The sequence below is a fragment of the Cotesia typhae genome, unplaced genomic scaffold, assembly GCF_013202065.1.
Source record: "Cotesia typhae breed Kobodo isofemale line unplaced genomic scaffold, CoteBio_Ctyphae contig_23, whole genome shotgun sequence".
Taxonomy (NCBI): Eukaryota; Metazoa; Arthropoda; class Insecta; order Hymenoptera; family Braconidae; genus Cotesia; species Cotesia typhae.
The window spans coordinates 2425716-2449537 of NW_027423729.1; the positions used below are offsets into that span (position 1 = coordinate 2425716).

The 23822-nt window shown below is 25.4% G+C and overlaps 6 protein-coding genes across 10 annotated transcripts; 3 read left to right on the forward strand and 3 right to left on the reverse strand.

The window, feature by feature from the left end:
- Positions 1 to 188: 188 nt before the first annotated feature.
- Positions 189 to 4028, reverse strand: LOC141524741 (monocyte to macrophage differentiation factor 2). Of its 3 annotated transcripts, XM_074238771.1 has the most exons (5): positions 3846 to 4028; positions 3014 to 3116; positions 1914 to 2156; positions 1424 to 1676; positions 192 to 887 (listed from the first exon to the last, which is right to left on the reverse strand). In XM_074238771.1, the coding sequence occupies exons 2-5, from the start codon at positions 3085 to 3087 to the stop codon at positions 657 to 659; spliced, it is 801 nt and encodes a 266-aa protein (XP_074094872.1). In that variant the 5' UTR covers positions 3088 to 3116; positions 3846 to 4028; the 3' UTR covers positions 192 to 656. The 3 variants fall into 3 exon arrangements, with proteins under 3 accessions (XP_074094874.1, XP_074094873.1, XP_074094872.1); XM_074238773.1 differs by lacking the exon at positions 3014 to 3116 and having other exon boundaries at positions 189 to 887; XM_074238772.1 differs by lacking the exon at positions 3846 to 4028 and having other exon boundaries at positions 191 to 887; positions 3014 to 3527.
- Positions 4029 to 5696: 1668 nt separating this feature from the next.
- Positions 5697 to 6455, forward strand: LOC141524676 (uncharacterized). Its single transcript, XM_074238669.1, has 3 exons — positions 5697 to 5835; positions 5909 to 6076; positions 6320 to 6455. The coding sequence occupies exons 1-3, from the start codon at positions 5785 to 5787 to the stop codon at positions 6428 to 6430; spliced, it is 330 nt and encodes a 109-aa protein (XP_074094770.1). The 5' UTR covers positions 5697 to 5784; the 3' UTR covers positions 6431 to 6455.
- A 2386-nt stretch (positions 6456 to 8841) lies between these two features.
- On the forward strand, positions 8842 to 9972 carry Jtbr (jumping translocation breakpoint protein JTBR). Its single transcript, XM_074238730.1, has 3 exons — positions 8842 to 8981; positions 9111 to 9347; positions 9566 to 9972. Exons 1-3 carry the CDS (start codon positions 8926 to 8928, stop codon positions 9726 to 9728), a joined length of 456 nt encoding a protein of 151 aa, XP_074094831.1. The 5' UTR covers positions 8842 to 8925; the 3' UTR covers positions 9729 to 9972.
- Positions 9973 to 9975: 3 nt separating this feature from the next.
- On the forward strand, positions 9976 to 11661 carry Gstcd (glutathione S-transferase, C-terminal domain containing). The gene is given in 1 exon segment (XM_074238727.1): positions 9976 to 11661. A coding segment is annotated over 1 exon segment (1515 nt). The 5' UTR covers position 9976; the 3' UTR covers positions 11492 to 11661.
- A 1220-nt stretch (positions 11662 to 12881) lies between these two features.
- LOC141524719 (ubiquitin-conjugating enzyme E2 R2) lies at positions 12882 to 20876 on the reverse strand. The gene is made up of 5 exons (XM_074238728.1): positions 20076 to 20876; positions 16857 to 16943; positions 15082 to 15179; positions 14591 to 14725; positions 12882 to 14479 (listed from the first exon to the last, which is right to left on the reverse strand). Exons 1-5 carry the CDS (start codon positions 20247 to 20249, stop codon positions 14257 to 14259), a joined length of 717 nt encoding a protein of 238 aa, XP_074094829.1. The 5' UTR covers positions 20250 to 20876; the 3' UTR covers positions 12882 to 14256.
- Positions 20877 to 21363: 487 nt separating this feature from the next.
- Apf (purine phosphoribosyltransferase family protein Apf) lies at positions 21364 to 22811 on the reverse strand. Of its 3 annotated transcripts, XM_074238882.1 has the most exons (4): positions 22783 to 22801; positions 22259 to 22338; positions 21842 to 21968; positions 21364 to 21764 (listed from the first exon to the last, which is right to left on the reverse strand). In XM_074238882.1, the coding sequence occupies exons 3-4, from the start codon at positions 21948 to 21950 to the stop codon at positions 21448 to 21450; spliced, it is 426 nt and encodes a 141-aa protein (XP_074094983.1). In that variant the 5' UTR covers positions 21951 to 21968; positions 22259 to 22338; positions 22783 to 22801; the 3' UTR covers positions 21364 to 21447. The 3 variants fall into 3 exon arrangements, with proteins under 3 accessions (XP_074094983.1, XP_074094984.1, XP_074094982.1); XM_074238883.1 differs by lacking the exon at positions 22259 to 22338 and having other exon boundaries at positions 22783 to 22811; XM_074238881.1 differs by lacking the exon at positions 22783 to 22801 and having other exon boundaries at positions 22259 to 22493.
- Between the last annotated feature and the right edge of the window lie 1011 nt (positions 22812 to 23822).

Below are 23822 nucleotides of genomic sequence, written 5' to 3' on the forward strand. Positions count from 1 at the left end.
TAACATTTACATTTGGCAATTACAATTTTTATATATATTCTCGCATATATAAATTTTTTTTTAATTATATATAAATAATATTCTCCACTCTTTTTATCTATTGTCTATTGACATTGTTTTTCTAACATTTAATATTAATACAAGTATATATTGATATATATATATATATATATATATATATATAAGTATATATATATATATATGTTATCATAATATTATATACTTTGTTGTATACATACATAGATAATTTTGATTGCACTTTGGCACTATTTACAAGTATTATCTACTTAATTAATGAGATTCGTTTGTTAGTTATTAATCATAATTATTTAAATATTCACAAAGTTATTAATGAAACAAAAAAATAATCTAGCTTTTAAAATTTCATGAGTATAAAAAATTTAGAACATTTTTTAATTTGTACATCAAATTACCTAGTAATTAATAATTCATTTAATTTACAAAAACTGTCTTTAAAATTCGTCTAAAAATTTTAAGAAACAATTATGTATAAAATGAATAAAATAAAAAATAAACTATATATTTATGTTTTTAACAAAAAAAAAAAACTTTTACTGTTATGTAAAAGTTTCATAAAATAATATCGTAATAAATGAAATAATTCTATGGCTAACATTTATATTTAAATAGTCATTTCAAAGTTCTCCTGCGGATTTTATCAAATCAATTGCTACGGCTTCTTCCTTGTAAATTGGAGGATAAAGATGATTTAGTATTGCGTAATAGTGGAATCCAGCAGCTACTGTTACGAATACGTGCCAAATAGCATGGGCACAAGGTATACGTCCATCAGATTTGAAAAATAAAATTCCAACAATGTAGATAAATCCACCAGTCTTCAATTCTCGTATGTTATCAAATTTGTTCTGTAAATTAAAAATAAAATATATATATTATTTTATCAACACTTAAATAACGTTGATAGTCACTCATATCTTAATTATTTGATAAGTTAGAAATTTATTAAACAAATTACTTTAGGGTATTTAAGTTACGATTAATCTTACGACCAATAATTTACGTATTTTAATAAAATATGACTTCGGATTAAAAATTTTCGATATTAATTTTTTTTTTAAATTACCGAAAAGCATTACAAAGTATTAAGACAATTTTGACATAGTATTAATAATTTTAGAACAACAAAAATAATGAAATCACTCAACGAAACACGAGAATACTTTATTGTATGCAATTAACCAAGGTCATTAATAATTACAGTGGTTGGTACCTTGGCAAAAAATAGTTATTTTTTTTTAATTTCAACACAAATGGTATTTGAATATTTGCTCTAATTTTTTTTTTTTAATTAATTATTTTTTTATTTTTTTTTTTTAAATTATTTTTTACTATTTTTGCTTTGGCATTTAAATTAAATAAATAAATAAATAAAAATACTTACAACAGTTATAACAGCAATACTTGGTCCCACTCCCATGACTAGATAAAAAATAGTATCTAACATTTTATATTTTTCATGAAATACTTGTTGGTATAAAATACCCAAAATAGCCATTATCCAAACTAAATATCTCATGGTAGGTATGATATCATTATCTGGAAAATCTTCAACCATTAACCACGGAAAATATGTTGCTGCGATAAAAACATATATCATCGCACGATCACAACGATGTAGCATATCTTTTAATTGTCTGAAAATAAAAATTATTCTATCATAATTGTTTTTTTTTTTTTTTTTTTTTTTTTTTCAATGAATCAATGCAACAAACAAACATTCATTAATAATCGATTATAAATTTGATAGACGATTGAATGAATAATAAATAAATTGTCCTTATTTACTCGAGCTAGTGATCTTACTCTATACTTATATGTATTATATTAGTCTATTAAAGAAGAAATGCGAAAATAATTTAAACTGTAATTACCTGTGATTACGATAATGGACACAATGGAAGGTAGTAGATATGACGAAAAGTAAAAGTAATGCAACACCGTAGACCCATGCTGATGTTAATTGAGTCCAATTTGTAGATCTGGAAATAAGTTCCGTGGCTCCCAGTAACGCTGGAACTATCCATATTCCATGAGTTATTATGTTTGCTAAGTGCTCTATGTATGTTGGCACATAAGCAGTCGTTGCATCCGCTCGTGGATTCATCCATTTTATTCTGAAACAATTGTAATAAATTACTATGTAATTTTAGAGTAATGAAACTGACTTTAATCTCTAGATAGTTCTTTAGAAAATAACTTTTTTTACTTTTTAAATCGTGACATAATTACTATCAATAAAATTATCTATTTAAAACAGTTAGTCACTTTAGTTTAAATGAAAACTGCCACGCAAATATTCAATAACATTCTCCAATGACATTATATTATGTATGTTTTAAAACTATTAAATTTATTACATAAATATATTTATGAGAGAACATAATTCGTATAGTGTAACATTATATAAGCTAATACTTGACCTTTGCGATATAAGGTTTCTACAAAGCTTCTTCTAATTTATTTGCTATAATAAAACAATATCAGAAAATTATGCTGCTATTTTTATTTTATCACAAATAATTTTTTAAAACTTGCATCTAAAAATATTTTTTATTACTTCCAACTAAATTTATTTTTTGAAATTTTACAATTGTAATAATTACTTTTTAATCTCTGTCTAAAAATATTTTTTTATTAATTTAAAAATTAATAATAATAATAATAATAATAATAATAATAATAATAATAATAATAATAATAATAAAATTCATCTCAGTACATTCTCAATTAAATTACAATAAAAATTAAATAAATTCCATGCAAAGTGTTCACTATTACTAATTTACCAATTGAAAAGTGAATACATGAATAAATTAATAATGGGATAAAAAGAAAAGCATATCTCTAATAAAGAGAGCGTACAAATATAAAGAATGCAATGAATAAAAAGAAAAAGTAAAAATAAATTAACTAGAGTGTACTTAGCAAGCTGAATGAAACCATTACATTCAATAATAGTAAAACATCTTACTCTCTAAATCGGTGTAATCGTTGGATATTCTTAAAAGGTGTCACGATGAATTGATGAAGGCAAGGTCCATCCATAGTGTTTGTGAGAGTGAAGTGCACTGATGCTAAGTGAATTCAACAAGTACAAAGATGCTTTATACGTTATGATAACAATAATCGTAATTGATAATATTGCTTCTCCGATTTTTTATTATCATGCTCAGACAACTCAGTTCAAATTATCATTTTATTATTTTAATTTTTGATATTAAACAAATACACATTAATTAATTACAATATTCTTTAAACTCAAGCGCTTTCGTATTAATCAATGCGTAAAAATTGATACAATTTCATTTGACTGCACAGTTGCAATTTAAAATGATTGGCACATTAATGCACTTGGAAGCTTAAATTGTTGACCTTCAATTTATACAATACAGATTTTTTGATTATTTTAATACATTATAATACTTTTTGATGGATAAAAATAAAAAATACATTTATATACTCTTATGACACTTAAATTAGAAAACATTAAACAATTTTGCAATTTTCTTCAACAAATAAATTACAACAAATTTTTTTATAAAAAAAAAATCTGTCAATTTTTTTAGTTTTCAAAAATAAATTTTCAATTAAAAAAAATAAATAAATTTTCAGCTTTCTATTTTTAGTATTATTTATATAAGAATTGAATTAATCAATAATAGAAAGATTTCATTAATTAATTTTCATTGATTTTCTTTTAAAAATTTTCCTTTTATAAAAAAAAAAAAAAAAAAAAAAAAACTTGTTTGCAATTAAACTCTAATGCAAGTTATATAAATTTTTATGCAAATTTTTCTACATACCTGATAATTATTTGTTATTTCCCGACAGTTAATTTTTAAGAAAATTAATTAAAATTAGGTAGACATTGTTTTGATAAAATAAAAAAAAATATATATATTTATTTAATATATATTATTGTTTATTGGAAAGAGCTGGATGGTAGTTATGGAGCGTAGCTGTCAAGCAGCTTAACTGGTACAACACAATGATTGTGCTTAACATTTAATTTATATCCCTTCCATTCTTACATATCACTGTCTATTTCTTTTTATTGTTTTTTTTTTTTTTTTTTATCTTACTTTCGGTCATGGTACCACGAACAAAAAGTTTACTGTAGATAGTAATACAGCCAGTAGGGGTATTTACATATCAAAACATGAAAATGAAAGTAAAAAGATTTGACATATCTCGGTGTTTTTGTTATATCAGTTGTCGGTATTTCAAATTCAAATTTTCCCGCCAAATTTATTCGCGCGAATTTTCATTTATTATTTAAACAAAGTTTTGTTATGAATTTTTAATTAAAATTTTTGGTTATTTAATAAAATAATTAACTAACCAGTTCATTAGTTAATCAAATTAATTAATTTCATGAGTTAATTGCATTTTTTTTTAAATCTTTTAATTTAACTTTGCTGTCTGCGAAGTGATATAAAATTTTTTTTTGTTTGTCAAGCGATAGCTGTAATCTGATAACAAAAAATTAATTAAATATTTTTGATAATCTTGAGTAATTAGATGTAATTAGTTTAATTGTTATTTCTGTAATTTGGGTGATTTAAATCTTTTATTATTGAATTTTATTAAAAAATTTATTTAGTATTTAAAATTTTTATCTTTGTGAAAAAAAAAATTTGTAAAATAAACTTCAGGTACTAAAAAAATCATTAGAAGTAACTTTAAAAGAAAATTTTCTCTTTTATTCAATATTCTACGGACCTCAATACAATAGAAGTTTATTACCGCTAAGCCTCTTACAAAATTTAACAAATTTCAATACCTGAGTCTTTTTTCTTATTACTAAAAAAGAGGGGTGGGGAGCTGCAACGCTTGAAAGTTTTGGAATAAAATTCATTTCCTTTGCTACTGGATTACCTGCAAGACTTATTTTTCAGAAAATTTTCCAACTTGAATTTTAAATAAAAAAATGTTTAGACAAATAATTTTTCTTATTGTAATTTGCGCTGTTGCTTATGTAAGATTTACATTTTATTGCGTATTTTATGTTACTTATAATTAATAATTAAAAAATTTATCACGTGTATTTTTGTAGGCCGGCATTCAACCACTAAAAATGGATAACGCAAGTCTTATTGAACATATTGAAAGCAAACATTTAATCAAAAGAGAAGTATTTCCATGGTGGGAAAAAATTGTTGATGCTATCACTTTCTGGATTACACAAGTAAGTGAAATTATAATCCACTTTTTTTGTTTTACATTAATAGTCTAAATTGAAAAAAATCTAATGATTTCTTATATTTTTTATTTACAGACTATTTATCACTTAGCAAAGTTTGGCTTGAACTACAAGGGATTTTCAGATGGTATGAAGGAAACTTTCAAAGAGATATTGGAAGTTAAATATTAATTATATTTACACTAATAATTTTAATTGAAAATATTCAAATAATTGTATTGACTTAATTTGTTTTAAAATAAATGAAAAATAATGTACAAAATTTTGTAGTAAATCATTTTAAACCAACTTTCCCTCGAACTTTAAAATTTAGTGATAATGATTTTTTAATTTATGGACTCTTTAAGTAACTGACAATAGACTTTTGTAAGAAGCGTAGATAAATTTTTCGACCTTCAAAGAGGGGGAAGTTCTTAAAAACCTCTAAAATGAGTTAAAGGAAGTAATTTAGTCTCAAGTCACCTTGGTGTAGTTTGGAGCACATTTCTGTTATTAAAATTTTTAAATCCACTTAAGTTTGTAGTAAATAATTTTTAAAAATGATTCGCATAACGATAGGACTTTTTGTTTGTGCTTGCGCGCTCATTATTGTAAGTTTTTTTTTTTCTATTTTATTTAGAAAATTTATTTGGGTTTTTTTTTCGTATAATTGTAAAATTACAGGCGAATGCAGGAGTATTACCGGAAAATTTAACTATTGAAACATCAGAATTATCAAATTCGACTGAAAGTCACTTGATTGATAAAAGAAATACTTTATTAGACGCTTGGGAGGAATTCAAAAATTATATGAAGAATTTTATTCGTGAATGGTTCAGAAAATCAGATGAGGTGAGTTTTTTTTTTGTGATAAAAATATTTAGTTTTTCAAGTTTTTAATATTCTTGATATTATTTAAATAAAATTTGGTTTTAGTAAATTTTACTTAATTCAAGAATTTTTCATTTGATTCAAGTCAAATTTTTTTTCTGTTTTTACAATCGTGGCCATTTATTTGAGAAGGATTTTTGTTTTTTTTTTCATGCAAAATAAAGTCAAAGGATTTTTCAAAATTTTTTTCTATTGCATTTACAGGAAGAAGAAGCAGCAACAAAAAAAGGTTACAAAGTATTCATGGACATCTTAGGAAAAATCTGCGAAATCGAAACATATTTAAAAAACGAGGACCCTTCAACTTGCGGTTAATAATTCATTTTTTTGAATACTTTGCATTTGTCTATTTAATTTACATGAATAAACAAAAAATTGAAGCATAAAATATAACAAAAATTAATTTTACTATCCTCTTTTTTTTTTCTCGTACAGTAAATTAAAAAAAAAAAAATTATTTTAATAGATAAAAACGACTAAGTATATAGTCAGTGTACTGAGGGGTAAGTACTTCAGGTATAATTTTCAAAAATTTAGAGGTGGGAATAAATGGGATTTTCTAAGGTAAGTTCAGACCTGCACAGATACTTACCAAATCTTTCCAATACTTATTTGCACCTGAACTGCACGTAGCACATTTTTTTTTTTTTTTTTTCCATTTATTAAATCAAAACTTTGATCATGAAAATTTTTTTATTGATCAGTGCAATTTTTTTACTCTGTGCAATTGTTTATGTGAGTATTATTTTTTCTTATTAATAATTATTTTCTCTTTTTAAATCATAACTGAATTTGAAATTTTTAGGCAGAGAATTCTACCAGTGAAAATGACGAATGCATTAAAAAATTTGCCTCTTCAACTGAAAGGCGTCTTATAAAGCGAGAAGTTTTATCAGACTTGATTGAACTTCTTCAGGTGGTATTCGAAGATTTTTGGAATGTGATCAAAGCTGTACCAGAAAAAGTAAGTAATAAATAAGAAAATTCTTTAATTATATTCAATTTAACTATTTTATTTATTTAATTTTTTTTCTTCATTACTTAGAGCCGTACGCTGCTTGATGGATTCTTCAAAAATTTTGCAATTTTCCACAGAAAAAATCTTCTTGAAATTAATGAAATGTTTAAGATAGATGAAGACGATGAATATTGAAATATTTGAAATTGATATTGTAAACTTTTTAATATAAATAAATTATTAAAAAATTTTTTACCGTTGAAAATTATTTTTCATAAAATAAAACTGTAAATAAATTTTTTTTTTATTAATTAATTAAATTTTATAAAATTAATACAATCTTGAAAAAATTAAAAAATTTTTAAATCAAAATTTAAAAACAAATTTTAGGTACTTAGAAATTACTTAATTTTCGGAGATTAAATATTTTAAATACTGCCTTGGATATTTCGGTTTATTGTTAGACGCTTTGTACAAGTACTTCAGGTATAAAGTGTCCGACAATATCCTAATGAGTTTTAAGGTCCACCTTTAAAATTAACTAATATAATATCCACCTTTAAAATTAACTAATATAATATAAGGAAAAAAAAAGAGTGGGATAGTTGGCAAAGTATAGAATTTAACTAAATTTTGAACCTTCAAAGTTTAAATTTTATTTCAATTAGGAAATTTAAGATTCATTTAATTTTTGGCGGTAGTTTTCTTAGCTGGGTTTTTGGCTGCTTTAGGAGCCGCGGCCTTTTTCGGTTTTGGGGCCTTGGGTTTGGCAGTTGGGGCCTTGGCAGCTTTTTTGGCTTTAGGAGCAGCGGCCTTCTTGGCTTTGGGTTCGGCAGCAGCTTTAGGGTTTAGCTGGAGCTTTGGCCTTCTTAGGAGAAGCAGGTTTCTTGGCAGCAGCAGCTTTCTTAGCAGCGGGTTTTTTTAACTAGCTTTAACTAAATTTTGAACCTTCAAAGTTTAAAGCTCAGTGTGTAAGCAGTTCTCGCCGACATAGCTTGTCAAGAATTTATTTATCATTTTATATTTGAGTAATTCATGAGTTTTCTGTTATAAAAAACGCTATTTTTAATTTATTTTCTGGCACAAGGGCCTTTTCTTGCACACATTTGCAGTGTTTTGACGTAAGATCTTACTTGCAAATGAACGAGTTTAGGCCCACTTGGAATTGTCCGGTTTGTAATAAACATGCGCCCTTTGAGTCTCTTGTTGTTGACGGGTATTTCAAAGAAATTTCGGCCTCCGATAAGTTAGTTGAAGATGAAAATGAAATTCAACTGCTGCCAGATGGATCTTGGAAGGTTTTGATGTGAATTTTTAAGTGAATTTTTTTGCTAGAATTAAAATTTTTTTAATGTATTTTTTAGATAAAAATCTATAAATTTAGTTTATTTTTTAATAAACTGCGACAAGCTGTAATGATGTAATGTAAATAAAAAAAGTTATTAATCAAAATATTATTTATTTATTTTGTTCCTTTAGTTATTATTTTATGATAGTGAAATTAGCCGACAGCTGTAAAATTTTAGAATTTTTTCAATAAAAACTTTTTTTTAATTTTACACTAAGAAATTTATAAAAACTATGAGTGTAATTTTTTTTTATAATTTATTAAGTAAAAAAAATTTTTTTTTAAAAATAAATTTGCTCTTTATAAATTTCTATTTTAAAATTAACAAAATTTGAATTTTAAATTTCCCGCGTAATTTCATCATCACGCATGTTGACCAATAAAATAAAAAAAAATATTTATACCAACATAAAATTAAATTTAAGAGACTTTGATCTAATATTATAAAAGAATCCACATGTTATTAAACAATTTCCTTGATCTAAAAAATAATTAATATCCGAAATGATTGAGTCGTGTACAAAGAAACGTATGTTACTTGCTGTTACACTATTAGGCGGGTAAATATATAATTATTTATCACAATATTGTATTATTTAATATTGTAGGTTATCCTTTCATTAAATTTTTCAACCCTCAAATTAATTAATAATAATTAATAAATAAATTAATTTCTTTTCATATTATAGATTGACAGTTCTTGTTTTAATAGTTGAGAGTCAATGGACAGATAGTACAAATAACAAACCTTTTATTGAAAATTTGGAGCGCAATGCAACGTGTACGACAAATGGAGACTACGAAATAATAACAGAGTGTCATCCTTGCACTGCGTTTGAAATCGCGAGTAAAAGTATTGGTGTTTGTATTCATTCACGTTACAAGGAGATATTGAGATGTAAAACTGGTGAAACTGTCACTAGAAGGTACTTTAATTTATTTTCTTTTATAATTAAATTTAATTTTTTTAATGATCTTAAAATGGACAATTCTTTCGACGATTTTTTTTCAGTAGCAAAAAGTTTCACATGTGAAAATTAATAAAAATTACAAGTGAAAATTTTTAAAAGCATTTTTTTATTGTAATTAATTTGTTAAAAAAATTTTTAAAATTGTACTAATAAATTATATTTTATAATTTCAGTTGCGACAGAGTTGCCTGGTTGGAAGAACGTGAATTTTTCAAATTTCAAGGTGTTATGTTTGTCCTATCATTTTTGTCATGCGTAACAGTATTTTGGCGTGAAAATATTCTGAGAAAAAGGATAATCCGTAAAGTAGCCAAACAATTACGTGCAAGTGTTTAAAAATATTAAAATTAGTTATTAAATAATTTAAAAAAAAACAAAAAAAAAAAAAGGAAATATTTTTAGAAATATTTTCTCTCGCCGACGTATGTAAGGCACCAATTGAAACAATAATAGCATTACTGACAATAAAATATAGAAACTCTTCATTGAAGATAACACTGGTACAGAGTGAAAACAAATCTAATGCTCGTGAATACACGATTGATGTATCAGAATATCAATACAGCGTGATAGATAACTGCGAAATGCCGTATGAGGCTAAATCATGTCAGCTGCCAAATTTTATCTACAACTCATCGAACATAATCGCGGGATTTTGTACCTGTCTGAGGCAAATCATAAAACTGTCATCAATAGAAAATATTGACATGAATGTTAATCCGGACTATAGAAATTTATTGGGCTTCAAGGAATCATGTCTGCTTGCTCCCGTCGAAGCGAGTACTTGGACAAGGTACTGTGAGATTGAATTGATATCAACGCTCAAGTATTTAAGCAACGAAGAAATTGATAATTTAACCGAATTGCCAGTTGATGTAGCGAGATTCGAGGTACACATGTCGCAACCAGTGCGTCTGCATAATATAAACAAGTATATAATGTCGAAAAAATTTGCTTATCAAGTATAACACGATGATAATTTAATACTAGAGCATGTTTATGCCGAAGGTTCTTTTATGACTTTGGCAGATATTATAATATTTGTTTGTATTCATATTTTTATACATTTACTGTCCAAAGACGATGTACTGAAATTACTACCACTGACGGCTAAGTGGTACAAGCGAATGTGCAGCGAGAAATTGATGGAATGCTTGAATTTACTAGAGTTAGAACCGAATATTTGCCGTAAAAATTACTCGTTGCCTATTGTTTCAGACCACAGTCTCCATAAAAACGATGCAAAGCGTTACAAGCCACGCGGTAGAGTCTACACCCGGCAGGATGACATTGAAAAATCGCTGGAGCTGGTCAGAAAAATGGGGATTGACATTAAAATCAATAGCGGTGATGCGAACGACGATGGAGTTTATGGAATAAACGAAGCCATAAATATTGATTGGGAAAAAATTCCCTACGAAGCTACGCCTGAAGGTGGATCGTTGCCGCAGGCGCGATTGAAGAGAAAATTTCAGCAGCTTGAGAATTTATGCAAGCCGGTGATAAAATTTGCGCGGCCCGGAGACGTAATTGTTGATTTTTGTTCTGGAAGCGGCCATTTGGGGATTCTCATTGCGTACTTGTTGCCAAATTGTACAATTATTTTACTGGAGAATAAAGAAGAGTCTTTAAATCGATCACGAGATAGAGTTGATAAGCTCAAGTTGGGTAATGTTAAATTTTATTAGTGTAACTTGGATTATTTTCAGGGAGATTTTGATATCGGGACATCCTTACACGCCTGCGGTGTTGCTACCGATCTGGTGATCCAGCATTGCATAAGGAGTAAAGCTATTTTTGTGAGCTGTCCGTGCTGCTATGGATCGATACAAGACTGTCATCATATTACTTACCCGCGAAGTAATCTTTTTAAAAATAATATCAATCTTAGAGACTATTTGATTGTTGGTCACGCGGCTGACCAGACTCACGATGATAAAAATGCCAAGACTCAACAAGGTTACGAGTGTATGAAGATTATTGACACTGATAGAAAGCTACAAGCTCAAGAATTTGGTTATAATGTTTATTTGTTTAAGTTAGTACCGGATACTTGTACTCCGAAAAATCATTTATTGATTGGTATTCCAAAATGTTGATTTATTATAACTTTAATTATTGTACATTTTTTTTTTTTAAGTAATTGGTATTTGGAAAGAATTTTGATTGTAAATAACTTTTTGTGATAACTCATTTTTTAGCGAGTGAATGTTCCGTTTATTATATATAAGATAAGAAATAAATTATAAAAATAAATCAAGTTAATTTATTTTGCTGTATTTTTTTTTTTAATTTGTCTCAAATCTTCCTCATATTTTTAATATTTTTAATTTATAATAAAATCGATGAGATTAAATAAAAAAATTTAGTTGATACTGAATAATTAATTTAACTAATGGCCTAAAAGTTAGACGGTGAATTTTTAAAAATGTATTAGACTGATGTATATTTATTAAAATTTATGTTAGGACCTTGACAACTACTTTCATGATATTGAAAATTTGTCCTTGATCAATCCACGTTAAAAAATTAAAATTTAAAAAGATTGAAAGTTCTTCCCCAGAGACATAGACAACTTTAATGATTTTAGAAAAATTTATTACTTTTTTTATTAAAATTTTCTATAAATTTGAAGAGGGGAATTTTATATAAATAAGCAAAGGCTAAGATTTACACTCAGTCTCTCTAGAGCTTGTTCTAATCAATTTTATTTAATTTTCTATCATTATTAAAAAACTCCAAGAATGATTCGACAACTTTGCCTTGTGCTTTTGTGCTGCGTGATTATTAACGTTAGTTTTTACAATTATTTAATAATTTTATATCAATTAATTTATTTATTAAAATTTTTTAATTTCTGCAGGCAAGTCCTTCGGGAATGATGGAAGATAATAAAAAGGAATTAAGTAATTCGGGAATTGAATTAACAACATTTGCTGAAGAACTACCGCAAGAAGAGAATATCAATGGTGGAATTGAAATTCATCATCTTTGTAAAAGAGTATGTATATTTATAAAAAATTTTTTAATTATGCTTTATTAAATAATGACTTTTGTTAAATTGCACTGTATTTTCTTAAATATAGACGTTTTTAAAGATATAAACTCATTCCGATGTTATACTCATCAAGAGCTTTCATTTGCGTACCCACATGCATTTTTATATATTTTTCATATATTTATATATATAAATATATAAAATATATGAAAAATTGATGTGGGTACTCAAATGAAAGCTCTTGATGAGTGTAACATCGTGATGAGCTTATATCTTTGAAAATGTCATTAGTTAACCTGGAAACAAAATTTTTCTTAATCTCTTAATAACAGATTTTTTTTTTTTTGATAAATATAATTAATAAAATTTTTCTTAATTTTTTAGGATGATCCAAATTGTAAAAGACTACCTAAAGCATCAGTATCATCATTAATAGGATAAGGTTGAGGCAAACCAAAGGTTTCGTCGGTGCAATCGAAGAAGCAATAATATGTAAATATTTATACTTCGATTATTATTATAAGTTGTCTATTTACAAAATTATATTTCAATCAATACATAACCCCGTGGTACATTGTTTAAATTTAATAATTTTTAAATTAATGTGAGCTTGCCAGATTAAAGCGAAATGTTAAAATTTTAATTTTAATTATTTCAACGTTGAATCCAAATCTGAAATACAGTTTTATTCAATCTTAACCATCAACTGATATTGCTGCGGTTATCCGATATTATTAACTCACGTGGAATATTTATTATTCCTTGCAGTTACTAAATTTAATTATTGATTGCAGAAAATATTTTTATTTACTGAATAAAACAAGAGAAGAAAATTTTTTTTCCAATAAAAATTGATTATTTAAAGTATGCATTACACCAGTGTTTGTCAATAAAATAAAAGTTATAAAATACATTGTATATGTATAACGACAAATGAGTACATAGGACATAAGAAAATTTTATATTAAAATAAAAAACGTAATTATTTCCAATTTTTATTATAATATCTAATATCTATTTTTAAAATTATTAGTACTGTTGATTTTTATTTAAATATAACTTAAAAAAAAAAAAAAAAAAAAAAAAAAAAAATAATTTTAGATAAATTTATAAAATTAAAATTTCACTGGTGATTTATACAAACAATTCAAAATTTGAATTATTTTATTTGACTAATAATTTTAATTAAATAATTAAATATTAATACCAGATACATTATAGCAAGCAGAACGCTCCTATTTTTTATTATTAATTATTAATATATGTTTATATATTTATAATTATTAAATAATGTATCAAGTGATGTTTCAAGTTAAATAATTATTCTAAAAATCGATTTCTATCTTTGATAATAATAATAATAGCATCGAATGAATTGCCTACCAAACTAAACCCATCAAAAAAGGAAAAAAAAAATTATATTTATTTTTTTCTCGACTATATTAATTATTATCGGTGTTACTTATCAATAATCATTAAAATACGAATTAATTTTTCTAGCAAAATGACAAAATATTCGTTAGATTCGCAAGTATTTTACACACACGAGATCATTTAATTTAATCATTTTTATTTTTTCATCATAAATATAATTAGGCTCTAAATCAAATAGTTGATATAAGAATTTGACGTTTGAATTGAGCCGATTTTCATGTAATTGATTGAATAATCACAAGTGTTGTAGCGACGAGCATAAATCACATTTTATTTAATTATTAAGAAGCCCGTGTGTTCAATTAATCAATCTATACACGAATCCAATAATAATAATGGCTTATAAACCGTTTATAGAATTATTATTATTATTGTTATTATCGTTATTTATATTGTAAGAATAATTATCATTAAAATAAATTATAAAATAGATCACGATTCGCCATTGCCACTATCATCATCGTCTCCGTATTCACCAGCGCTGTGCTCCTCGTCGTCATCATCATCCAACTCATACTCATCATCATAAAAGTCTGTCATATCTAAAGGCTGCTCTGCAGGCCTAGCACGGGTTTTTATGCAATAATCTTCAAGTGTGAGCGGAACTACAATACCTTCTTTTTCGGCTTCCACTTTAGCTGCCTGAGCTTGTTTCCTGTAATTTTTATTTTAAACATTAATAAATAAATAAATAAATATAACTTGTTGTTTTTTTTTTTTTAAGAAGATAACTCTTTGTTTATTTTAATTTTAATATAGTAATTACCTGATAATATTTTCATATTCTTTGTCTCGACCCTTGGAATCACGCCAACGTCTGTACATTACCGAAGCATCAACATTTGCTGGACTGTATGTGTTTGGTTCATTCAAAAGTGATATCACTGACAACAGTATTGTTCTGAAAAATATTTTAAATAATTAGTATTTATAATTTTTATAAAAAAAAAATTTTTTTTTTTAAATAAAATGTTTGAAAAAAAATTTTTTTTAATTGAAAATAAAAAAAAAAAATTTTATTTATTTTTTTTTTAAATAGTATGATATTTTAAGAAAATATATTTTATTAATATTTGTTCAAAACATTGACCTCTTTTATAAATATATTTACCGTTATAAATTTAAATTATCTCTACTTATAAAAAAGGAAACTTTTTTTTTTTTTTTTTTTTTTACAAGTGATAGCAAAAAAAAGAACGCAATTCCTTTTAACAAAAATAACAATGACAATAATAATAATAATTTAATAATAATTACCTGACATTCTGAGTTGGATTCCACCTTTCACATGGTAATTCTCCACTTTGTGGATCATCGACTGGTGGATGTAAAATAGAAATACACAAGTCTCCATTCTGTAAAAAAAAAAAAAAAAAATTATTAAAATTGAATAATATTATTTAATACTCCTATTTATTATCATAAAGTACTTTGTAGTTGGGAAAAACGAAAAAATAAAAATACTTGTCTGATAAAAGATAATTTAAAATGAAAAAATTCAATTTTAAAACGCAATAAAGATAAATTAATGATCAAAGAGTTTGTATTAGATATATTTTAATTCGATAATGCAAAACTCTAGTGTACAGTGTATACACTCTAGTGGTTGCTGCATCCTCGACTGTTGCAACCTAAGTAGGCCAAGGTGTACCCAAGCTCTCATTCACGATTTAATCTCACTCGAAAGAAATCTTATATTACATTACATTTGTTATATCAATCTAATGAAACTAGATATTAAATAAAAAAAATAAAAAAAAAATTAATTACTCGAAAAATTTTTACAAAAGTTTAAAAATTATTTATTTTATTGTTTAAAGTGATCTCGTCACGCATTTGACGCAGTCGTCGGACCTTTGTTCTCAGGGACAAATAAAAAAAAGTATCTATATGCATATGTATATAAATTGAGAGAGATTGAAGTAGGATATATACGGGATGGCAAATTGCCATTTTTTTTTCTTCTACATCAGTCTTCGTCTCATTTCTAAAAAGCCTTCAACTTGGCACGCAATCTACGCGCACTCTCTTTCGATTTCTCTCTTATACATTAATGCTGACTAGACAAACTCTCGCCAGCTTAATTATCTTTATTCAATAATAATTGTGATAATTAAAAATTATTTTTATTTTCAATTGTTTGCTGAATTGTAGAAAAACAAATAAATTAAAAAATTTATCTAGTCGTTTAATCTTAATATTTAATATTTAATAAAGTACTTTACCAAAAATAGAAATATTTTTATTGATTTGTTTATCCATCAAATATTAAATGCAGGAATTAATAAATCGTTACACGGAAAAAATAATTCAAGTTTAAAAATAACTGCAGACAAGAAAAAAATTTCCAATATTGATGTAATTGTTTAGTATTGGTTTTTTTTTTCATAAATTTGTACCAATGATTTTATAAATAGCTAGGAAAAAAAATGGAATATTAATTAAAATATAAGAAATTTATTTAAAATTTTTCCAAGATAAAATTAAAAAAAAAATAGACTGATAACAATTCTATGAAATATTTCACGGTAGAAATATTAGCAATATAATTGACAATGTCTTTTGTGTTTAATATCACTAGTATGACTAAGTAGTTTATTATGAGTAATTTTTTTTATTAATGATAAGTGGAATCATTTTTTAAAATTATAGTTCCAGACTTGATACGGTTTAATCTCTTTTTAATGACTAAAAAAATGAAATCAATGTAAGTTGATAAATACATCAGGTACTTAATTTCCTACAACTGAAAAAACTTATTGTTTAAATTGATTAATTATTAAGAAAGTTTTTTTGTAATAAAAAAAAATTCTAATAATTCTATATGTTTGTTTCAGACATAAATCAATGTAAAAGTGGAAAAGCAGTGTAAATTTATCTAAGTAGTTCCAGCACAAAAGATGTGTTACGGATTGGAGTGTGTAAAGGCATGACTGGAAAGCGAATAATGTAAAATTAAAAAGTAAAAAGGTATGAAAAATAAAACTCTATAGTACTAACAAGTATAATCGATAATTCTCGTGTTCACTCACCTCATATACGTTTGGATGCCAGACTTTTGTCATAAAGCGAATACTCGGTGGGCTGTATGGATAATCTGGCGGGAATTTCATGTGTGCCTGAAATAAAAAATTCAATTGTTAGTTTAATGCTAAATTACTGAAAATTAAATTTCATTTCAAGTTCTTAATTATCAATACTAACGTTATAAAAATCTTAAATATTGTCTTTAACAATTTTTATAAAATTGATAACAGACTTGATGTTTATCAGATAATCAATTTTAATTATTTTTATTAAATAGAGACTGAGCCAGAGTATTTTAGGGATTTACCTATTACGTTAAATACAGAATTATTACTTATAAGCAATAAGTTTAAAATGAAAAAGGTTGAAATTAAAAAATGGTTAGCAAACACTCGGAATTAACTAATTTTCTAAAATAATACAAACTTAGTTATCAAACACAAAATTAAATAAGGTGTAAAATAATAAAAATAAAAATAAAAAATACAAAAAAATAAATCACAAATTCAATTTTAATTTATCCTTTAAGGCTCATGAGAGAGTAACTTAATTCTTATTAACTTAAATATCTCTTTTTCCCTACTCTATGTACTACAGACAATTATTTGTCTCTATAGGGATTATATGTAGTATATATATATAATTTTGGGAAGTAAATTAATAAATAAATAAATAAATATTAATTTAAATGCTTGACAAAAAACTAGTGGTTTAAAAATAATGAATTCATTAAAAAAATCAAAACTCTGATTAGAATTATCGATAAATTAAAATCAATGTAAAATCTGAATATTTTTTTTATAAGTTAATACCACGCGGCATCGTCAACCGGAACAGCATTGCCATATTGATCGGTGACCTGCTCATGGCCCAAATATCCCGGCCATCCTTTGGGACATTCTCTAAACTCTCAAGTCTTGAGTCTAGAATTAACCTACTTTTTATTTGCTCCAGTACTTCGATGTAATACTAAAACGTCTAAAGTTTAGCATTTCAAAGTTAAAAACTACAAATGTACTATTTTTTAAAAGTCAATTGACTCTTTTAAAAATGTTAATATATATAGCGTGCAAACTATACCAACAATTATACATTATTATTTATTATTAAATAAATCCAAGTGAGTTTAACAAAACAATAACAATAAATTTAAACATTAATAACAAATGATGACGATTACGTATTAACGCAAGACTGTTTTAATAATTAATCACATGACGACACGCTTAACTTATACCAATGCATTATATTATCGACTAATTTTTGTTTCCACTTCAGCTAAGTAAATCATTGATTATCATTTTAAAAAAATTAATAATAAATATTTTTTTTTTTACAATAATTAATTAATTAAGATAATTGTTTCTAACAAAATTACAAGTATTATGTATTAAACTTTCCTCTTTCCTAGTTGACTAACGATTAAGCACATCTGGTGCTCGGTGAAAGGACAAGTAGAATTAAACGAGGAAAGTTATTTTATTTAATATTATATTATATAAAGTGTATATTAAATATAATATAATTTTATGACGAGTAATGAATAATGAGTAACGACAAATGAATAAATTAATGATAAAAAAAATATGTAATATAAACTTAAAAAAACAAATAATAATAATAATTATAAATAAAATTTGTACCCAATGCTCGAGATACACTGAAATATTATATAAATATTTTTAAACTCAACCATGCAGAAAGTGGTTTAGAAAGTGTTGCATGAAATTATTTTGTTTATTTTTCTTACTCATCAAACTGACTCGTTTAATTAAATTTCATTGTTTATAATTGAGTGTTTATGCTTAATTTAATTAATATATATATATATATATATATATATATATATATATATATATATATATATATATATATATATATATATATATATATTATTTTTTGAGGAATAATAAATGGAGAATTTTATAAAAATTAATAGACTGCGCATGCCGCAGATAAAAATAGCGGGAACTCTACTTGCTTGTCTAAAGTTTAGCATTGATCATTTTATTACACGTTGACTCATTTAATTTATTGATTACTTTTTTGGTTAATACTGTTAAAAGCTGAAAGCTGATTTTTATAGTTTTGTACGCTCGAGTCTCGAAACTGTTGCTTAAATTGGTAATCACGGAAATGAATTTCGAATTTCCTTTTTGAGCAACACCCGGAACATTGTTAGCAATTAATTAGCTATTTTTGTGCTGGAGGTAATTACTGAAAAGCAATTGGTACTTAATTTTAACTGGAAAATTTGCAACTTAATAGTGTTGTGTTGATTGATTATGTGAAAAGCAATGAGTAGTTATTTTTTTATTTGAAACAAAAAAATTAATTTTCTGCGTTATGAAATAAAAAATTTTTCTGATAAATTTTTCATAAAAATACATTGTGAAATTTAAGTGCTGATAATAAAATGGAGCACAGTCTCGGTATTTTGAAACGCAATAAAAATTGCAATTTTTTAAATAATTATTTTGCCCAAGTTATCAGTTGTATCAAAACTACTTAATTTGTTACTAGATATTTAAAAATTAAATTATTTCCGAATAAATCAATAAAAATTTATGAAAGATATTTTAACATTGATTTCGAATTACTGCCAACTTTAGTCACGTTTTAGTTGTTAATAAAATTCTGTTGAAATAAATAATTGGTCAAGGTTAGTCGTGACAGAAAAACTTGTAATTTTTTCACGTAATTCATGATTTAACTTCAATATTTATGTTTAAAAAAAAAAATTCAAATGATAGGCAAAAAATTAAAAAAATATGAGGGTGAATTCAGCAGACAGCTAATTTTTAGATTAATTTTAATTTAATGGTTGTAAAAAAAATCTAAAAAATTACATAGAAAAAAATTGTGAAAATTTCCATATGCATTTTTTTTTACTATCTCTTCTGTAACAAATAAATTGTTTATAAATTATTAAAAAATTAATTATAATGAAGTTAGCCGTCAGCGGTCAATTTTAAAAATTTTTTTAGAATTTTATATCAATTAAATTATTATTAAAAAAAATTAATTACAAAGTTCCACATGTGAAAATTAATAAAAATTACAATTAAAAATTTTAAGAAGCTTTTTTTTATTGTAATTGATTTGTTAAAAAAATTTTTAAAATTGACAGCTGACGGCTAACTTCAGTATGATTCATAAAAAAATAAATGTTTAGTAAAATTGCATAAATCTATGTGGTATATATGAATAAATATAAAACTAACCTTGAAGTATCCACCTTGATAAAGAGTATCAGGAGGCCCAAATATTGCGACTTCCCACTCGAACATGTTGTCCTCGTTAACGAGTTTAACACGAAAACCCTCAACTGGTTCTTCTTGAAGACTTTTGTACTCCATAGCAAGTGCTCGCAAAGCGCTGCTCGTTGGTTGTGCCATTATTAATCAAAGTCTTCCAAGGGTTTAATATTTAAATGTATGTAGAGCAGTACACGTCAAGATATCAGCAAAGGCTCGAATTAAAATTTAAAAATTTTATTTTACGTTACGTATTTTGAATTCCAGTAAATAAAATATTATTTACTTAAACAGCCATAAAATTAATAAAATCAACAAAAACAAAAACTAAAATAAATAAAAAACAAAAGCATTAAAAAAAAATAAATATCACTTGGCTGACGCTACAGTCCAACGGATGCTAGCTGGTAGGAATTATATGTTATATGTATGTAATATTAATTCTCTGTATCGTCAACGTTCACGAGTGCGCGTATAAGTACATAAAAAACACGTACTGCTCGATGCTTTTGCGCAATGACGGAAATTGACGCTCGTCAACTTGCTGCTTTTATTTTCTACTCTACACAGAACAGTATTCGCAATGATCGTTTTTTAACAGTTACCACGATGATTAATAATTATTTACCACTATTGAACAAAGGAATACACGAGCTGAGTTGGGCTTATGATTATAAGACCCACGCGAAACGACGCTACGATCAACAATGCACACGATACATCAACAATTTGACGAGGGTCTGTGTAGCTGTGAACGCAGCACTGCTTCGAGGAACAGCTGACGCATAAAACCTGTCTTTTTTTTGCGCAAGCTTCTTTCTATGCGCAGACGAGTTTCATTCTTGAAGTTATTGCGCACTGGCGGGAATTATTTAAGTGTGGAATTAATTACATTGAAGATGAAAATTAATTTAGCAGATAATTAATAATTTTTAGAACTTTTGCTGACAAATAAATAATGGCAAAAAAAAAATTGACATTTTGAAATTTAAAAAGATTAAAAATACAATTTTTTTAATTTTCTACATGTCAATTTTTTTTCTAATTATTATTTACCATAATTTACTTATTAAAAAAAATTATTAAAATTATCAAATGTCAGCTAAATTAATTTTTATGTAGAATTAGTGATACTGTAAAAATAATTAATTTTTTTAATAAATCGCATGACAAATGCCAAAAGGGGTACAAAAAAAATTTTTTTGCCAATCAACTCAAAAGTAGTACTTATCTTACCATTGATCTGACAATAAAATTAAACTCATTCTCTCCTTTTTATTATATCACAATATAAGTAATATATTTTTTATCCAATTATAAATGTCCCAATTTAATTAACCTATGGAAGATTATCATGAATATATTTATCAAAAACTCTCAAAGTTTCCTCCATGTCCTTAAAACCAGAAAGTTTACAAGCTTCATCAAGAATCAACCACTTGTAATCTTGATGTTCGTGAGACATTTTAACATCACGATTCTCTTTGATGAGCTCTGCAAGCCAATAGATCACCGTCTTTGGTTTTCCCTTCACGTCGTAATTCATTTCTTGCTTAGCATCTGGAAATATATTTAGGTCTTCTTTCTTGAAACCAGCTTCTTCCTCGGTCTCTCGCAATGCAGTTTCCATATCATTTTCACCCGGATCAACATGCCCTAAAAAAATTCAACCATCAAAATTAGTAACAATTCACTGTAAAAAATTTATTTACGGATAATTAAAATATTATTACCTTTTGGAGGGGTCCAATGATGTTCAGGGTACGACGCCTGCAATAATAAATATTCAATAGGTCCCTTAAATCGACGGAATATAACAAACCCACACGCGCGTGTACTCATCTTGACTTTTGATGATTTCTATAAATTAAATTTTGTGATTAGCTGAAGAGTAATTGGGAAAATTAATAATACTGAAAATAAAATACATCTGTCAATTTTTTAGAATTTTGTTACTACTAAATTATTATGAACAAACGTTAATAAAAAAATTCCCCATCTAGAAATTAAAAAAAATTGCAAGTGCAAATTTTTTAAGAATATTTTTTTTTATAATTAATTTTTAATAAAAATCAATAAAATTGTCAGATGTCAGCTGATTTCGGTATTATAAAAATTGAACATAATAAATAAATGTAAATTATACATACCTGATTTTTAATTTAATATTTTTTATTGGATTAATTGTTCAATCATTCACGGCAATTAATTACCAACTGACGCTAAGCATCTTAAATTTTATTATTGAATTTATATAGAAATAATAAATTTATCTTAACCTAAACATAATTAAATTGGATGAAAATTCACTGCCAGTTACAATTTTTTAAATAATATTTTTTGTATAATTGTACAAAAATTTCAGTTCATAAATAAAAAAAAATTAAAAAAAAAAAAACAAGTAAAAATAATGGCTGACCATTTATACCTTTAACGAATGAATAATAAATAATTAATTTTATTAATAAATATTTTTAATTTATCAAATTATTAATCATGCTGAGGTCAGCTGATAATTGTCAATTTTTTTTTTTTAAAAAAAATCAATTAGGAAAAAAAAACACTTTAAAAAATTTCAAAATTTTAAATTAAAAAAAAATTCATAATCTCAGTTAATTTTAGTATCTTAATTATTAAAAATCTTGACTTAGTTAAAAATATTTAAATACTTAACTGCGAATTTCAGTCCAAGTAAACAATTTCGAGAGTAACTCTTCAAAAAGTTACTATAATAACTTCCGCTAAGTTACAGTTGCAGTCTAGAACTAACGGGTTCTATATATGCTACGTCACGCAAAGTTGCTCACTTCACTGCCGACTTTCAGTAAAGTATCATCTACAAAATGGCGCTCGTGTCGTAATCCTTCTATTATTGCTCTAAACAATTTATGTCGTACTTTCAAACCGCAGATTGTTGTGATATATTTTTTATTAAAACTAAATACTCGCCAATAAATGTTTTATTTAAAATTCGCTTAATTACGGAACTTAGAAAATTACACATTTATTTTTCTTTCGTATTCAGTGACTGATTGCAGTGTCGATGAATAAAATTGTGCGTGAACTTACTTTTAATTAGTGTCAAGTGTTATTTTTAAAGCATGTACTTTTTTTTGGTGACGGGCAAATAAATCGGATGTGTCGGAAAAATAATTTTGTTTATTTTACTCTAAATTTATTTTATTAGAAATATTAAAAAAAAAGTTTTCTTAAATGAGTGAGTGATTTTAATTGTGATCGGTAATTTACTGTTGAAATTAAAATTATAAATGGAAATCGGAATTATAATTCTTATTTAAAAAATAATTCATCGGTGAGTTTAAGAGATTAATAAATGATTAGCGATAATTATCAACAGACAAATTGTTACCTGTCAAATATAGAAGAGAAAAGCTAGACTTTAAAAGACATTTTACGTTTGAAACTGATGTAGAATAAGAAAAATGTCACGGGTTGTCATTTCAATCAGTCTCTGCAGTGTATTTGAATAATTTAACGTCTAAATCATTTATTGAGGTGAGTCGATTTTAGCAATAAATTATTGATTTTTATTAATCAAATTATGATACTGAAATGAACTTTCTTCGCTATTTTAGAATTTTATTTACTAAATAAACAGTTTTTTAGATTTTTACAACAATTAAATTTTTATGAGAAAAATTTAATAAAAAAATTCCATAACATAATTGAAGGATTAAAAATTTGAGGCCAAGA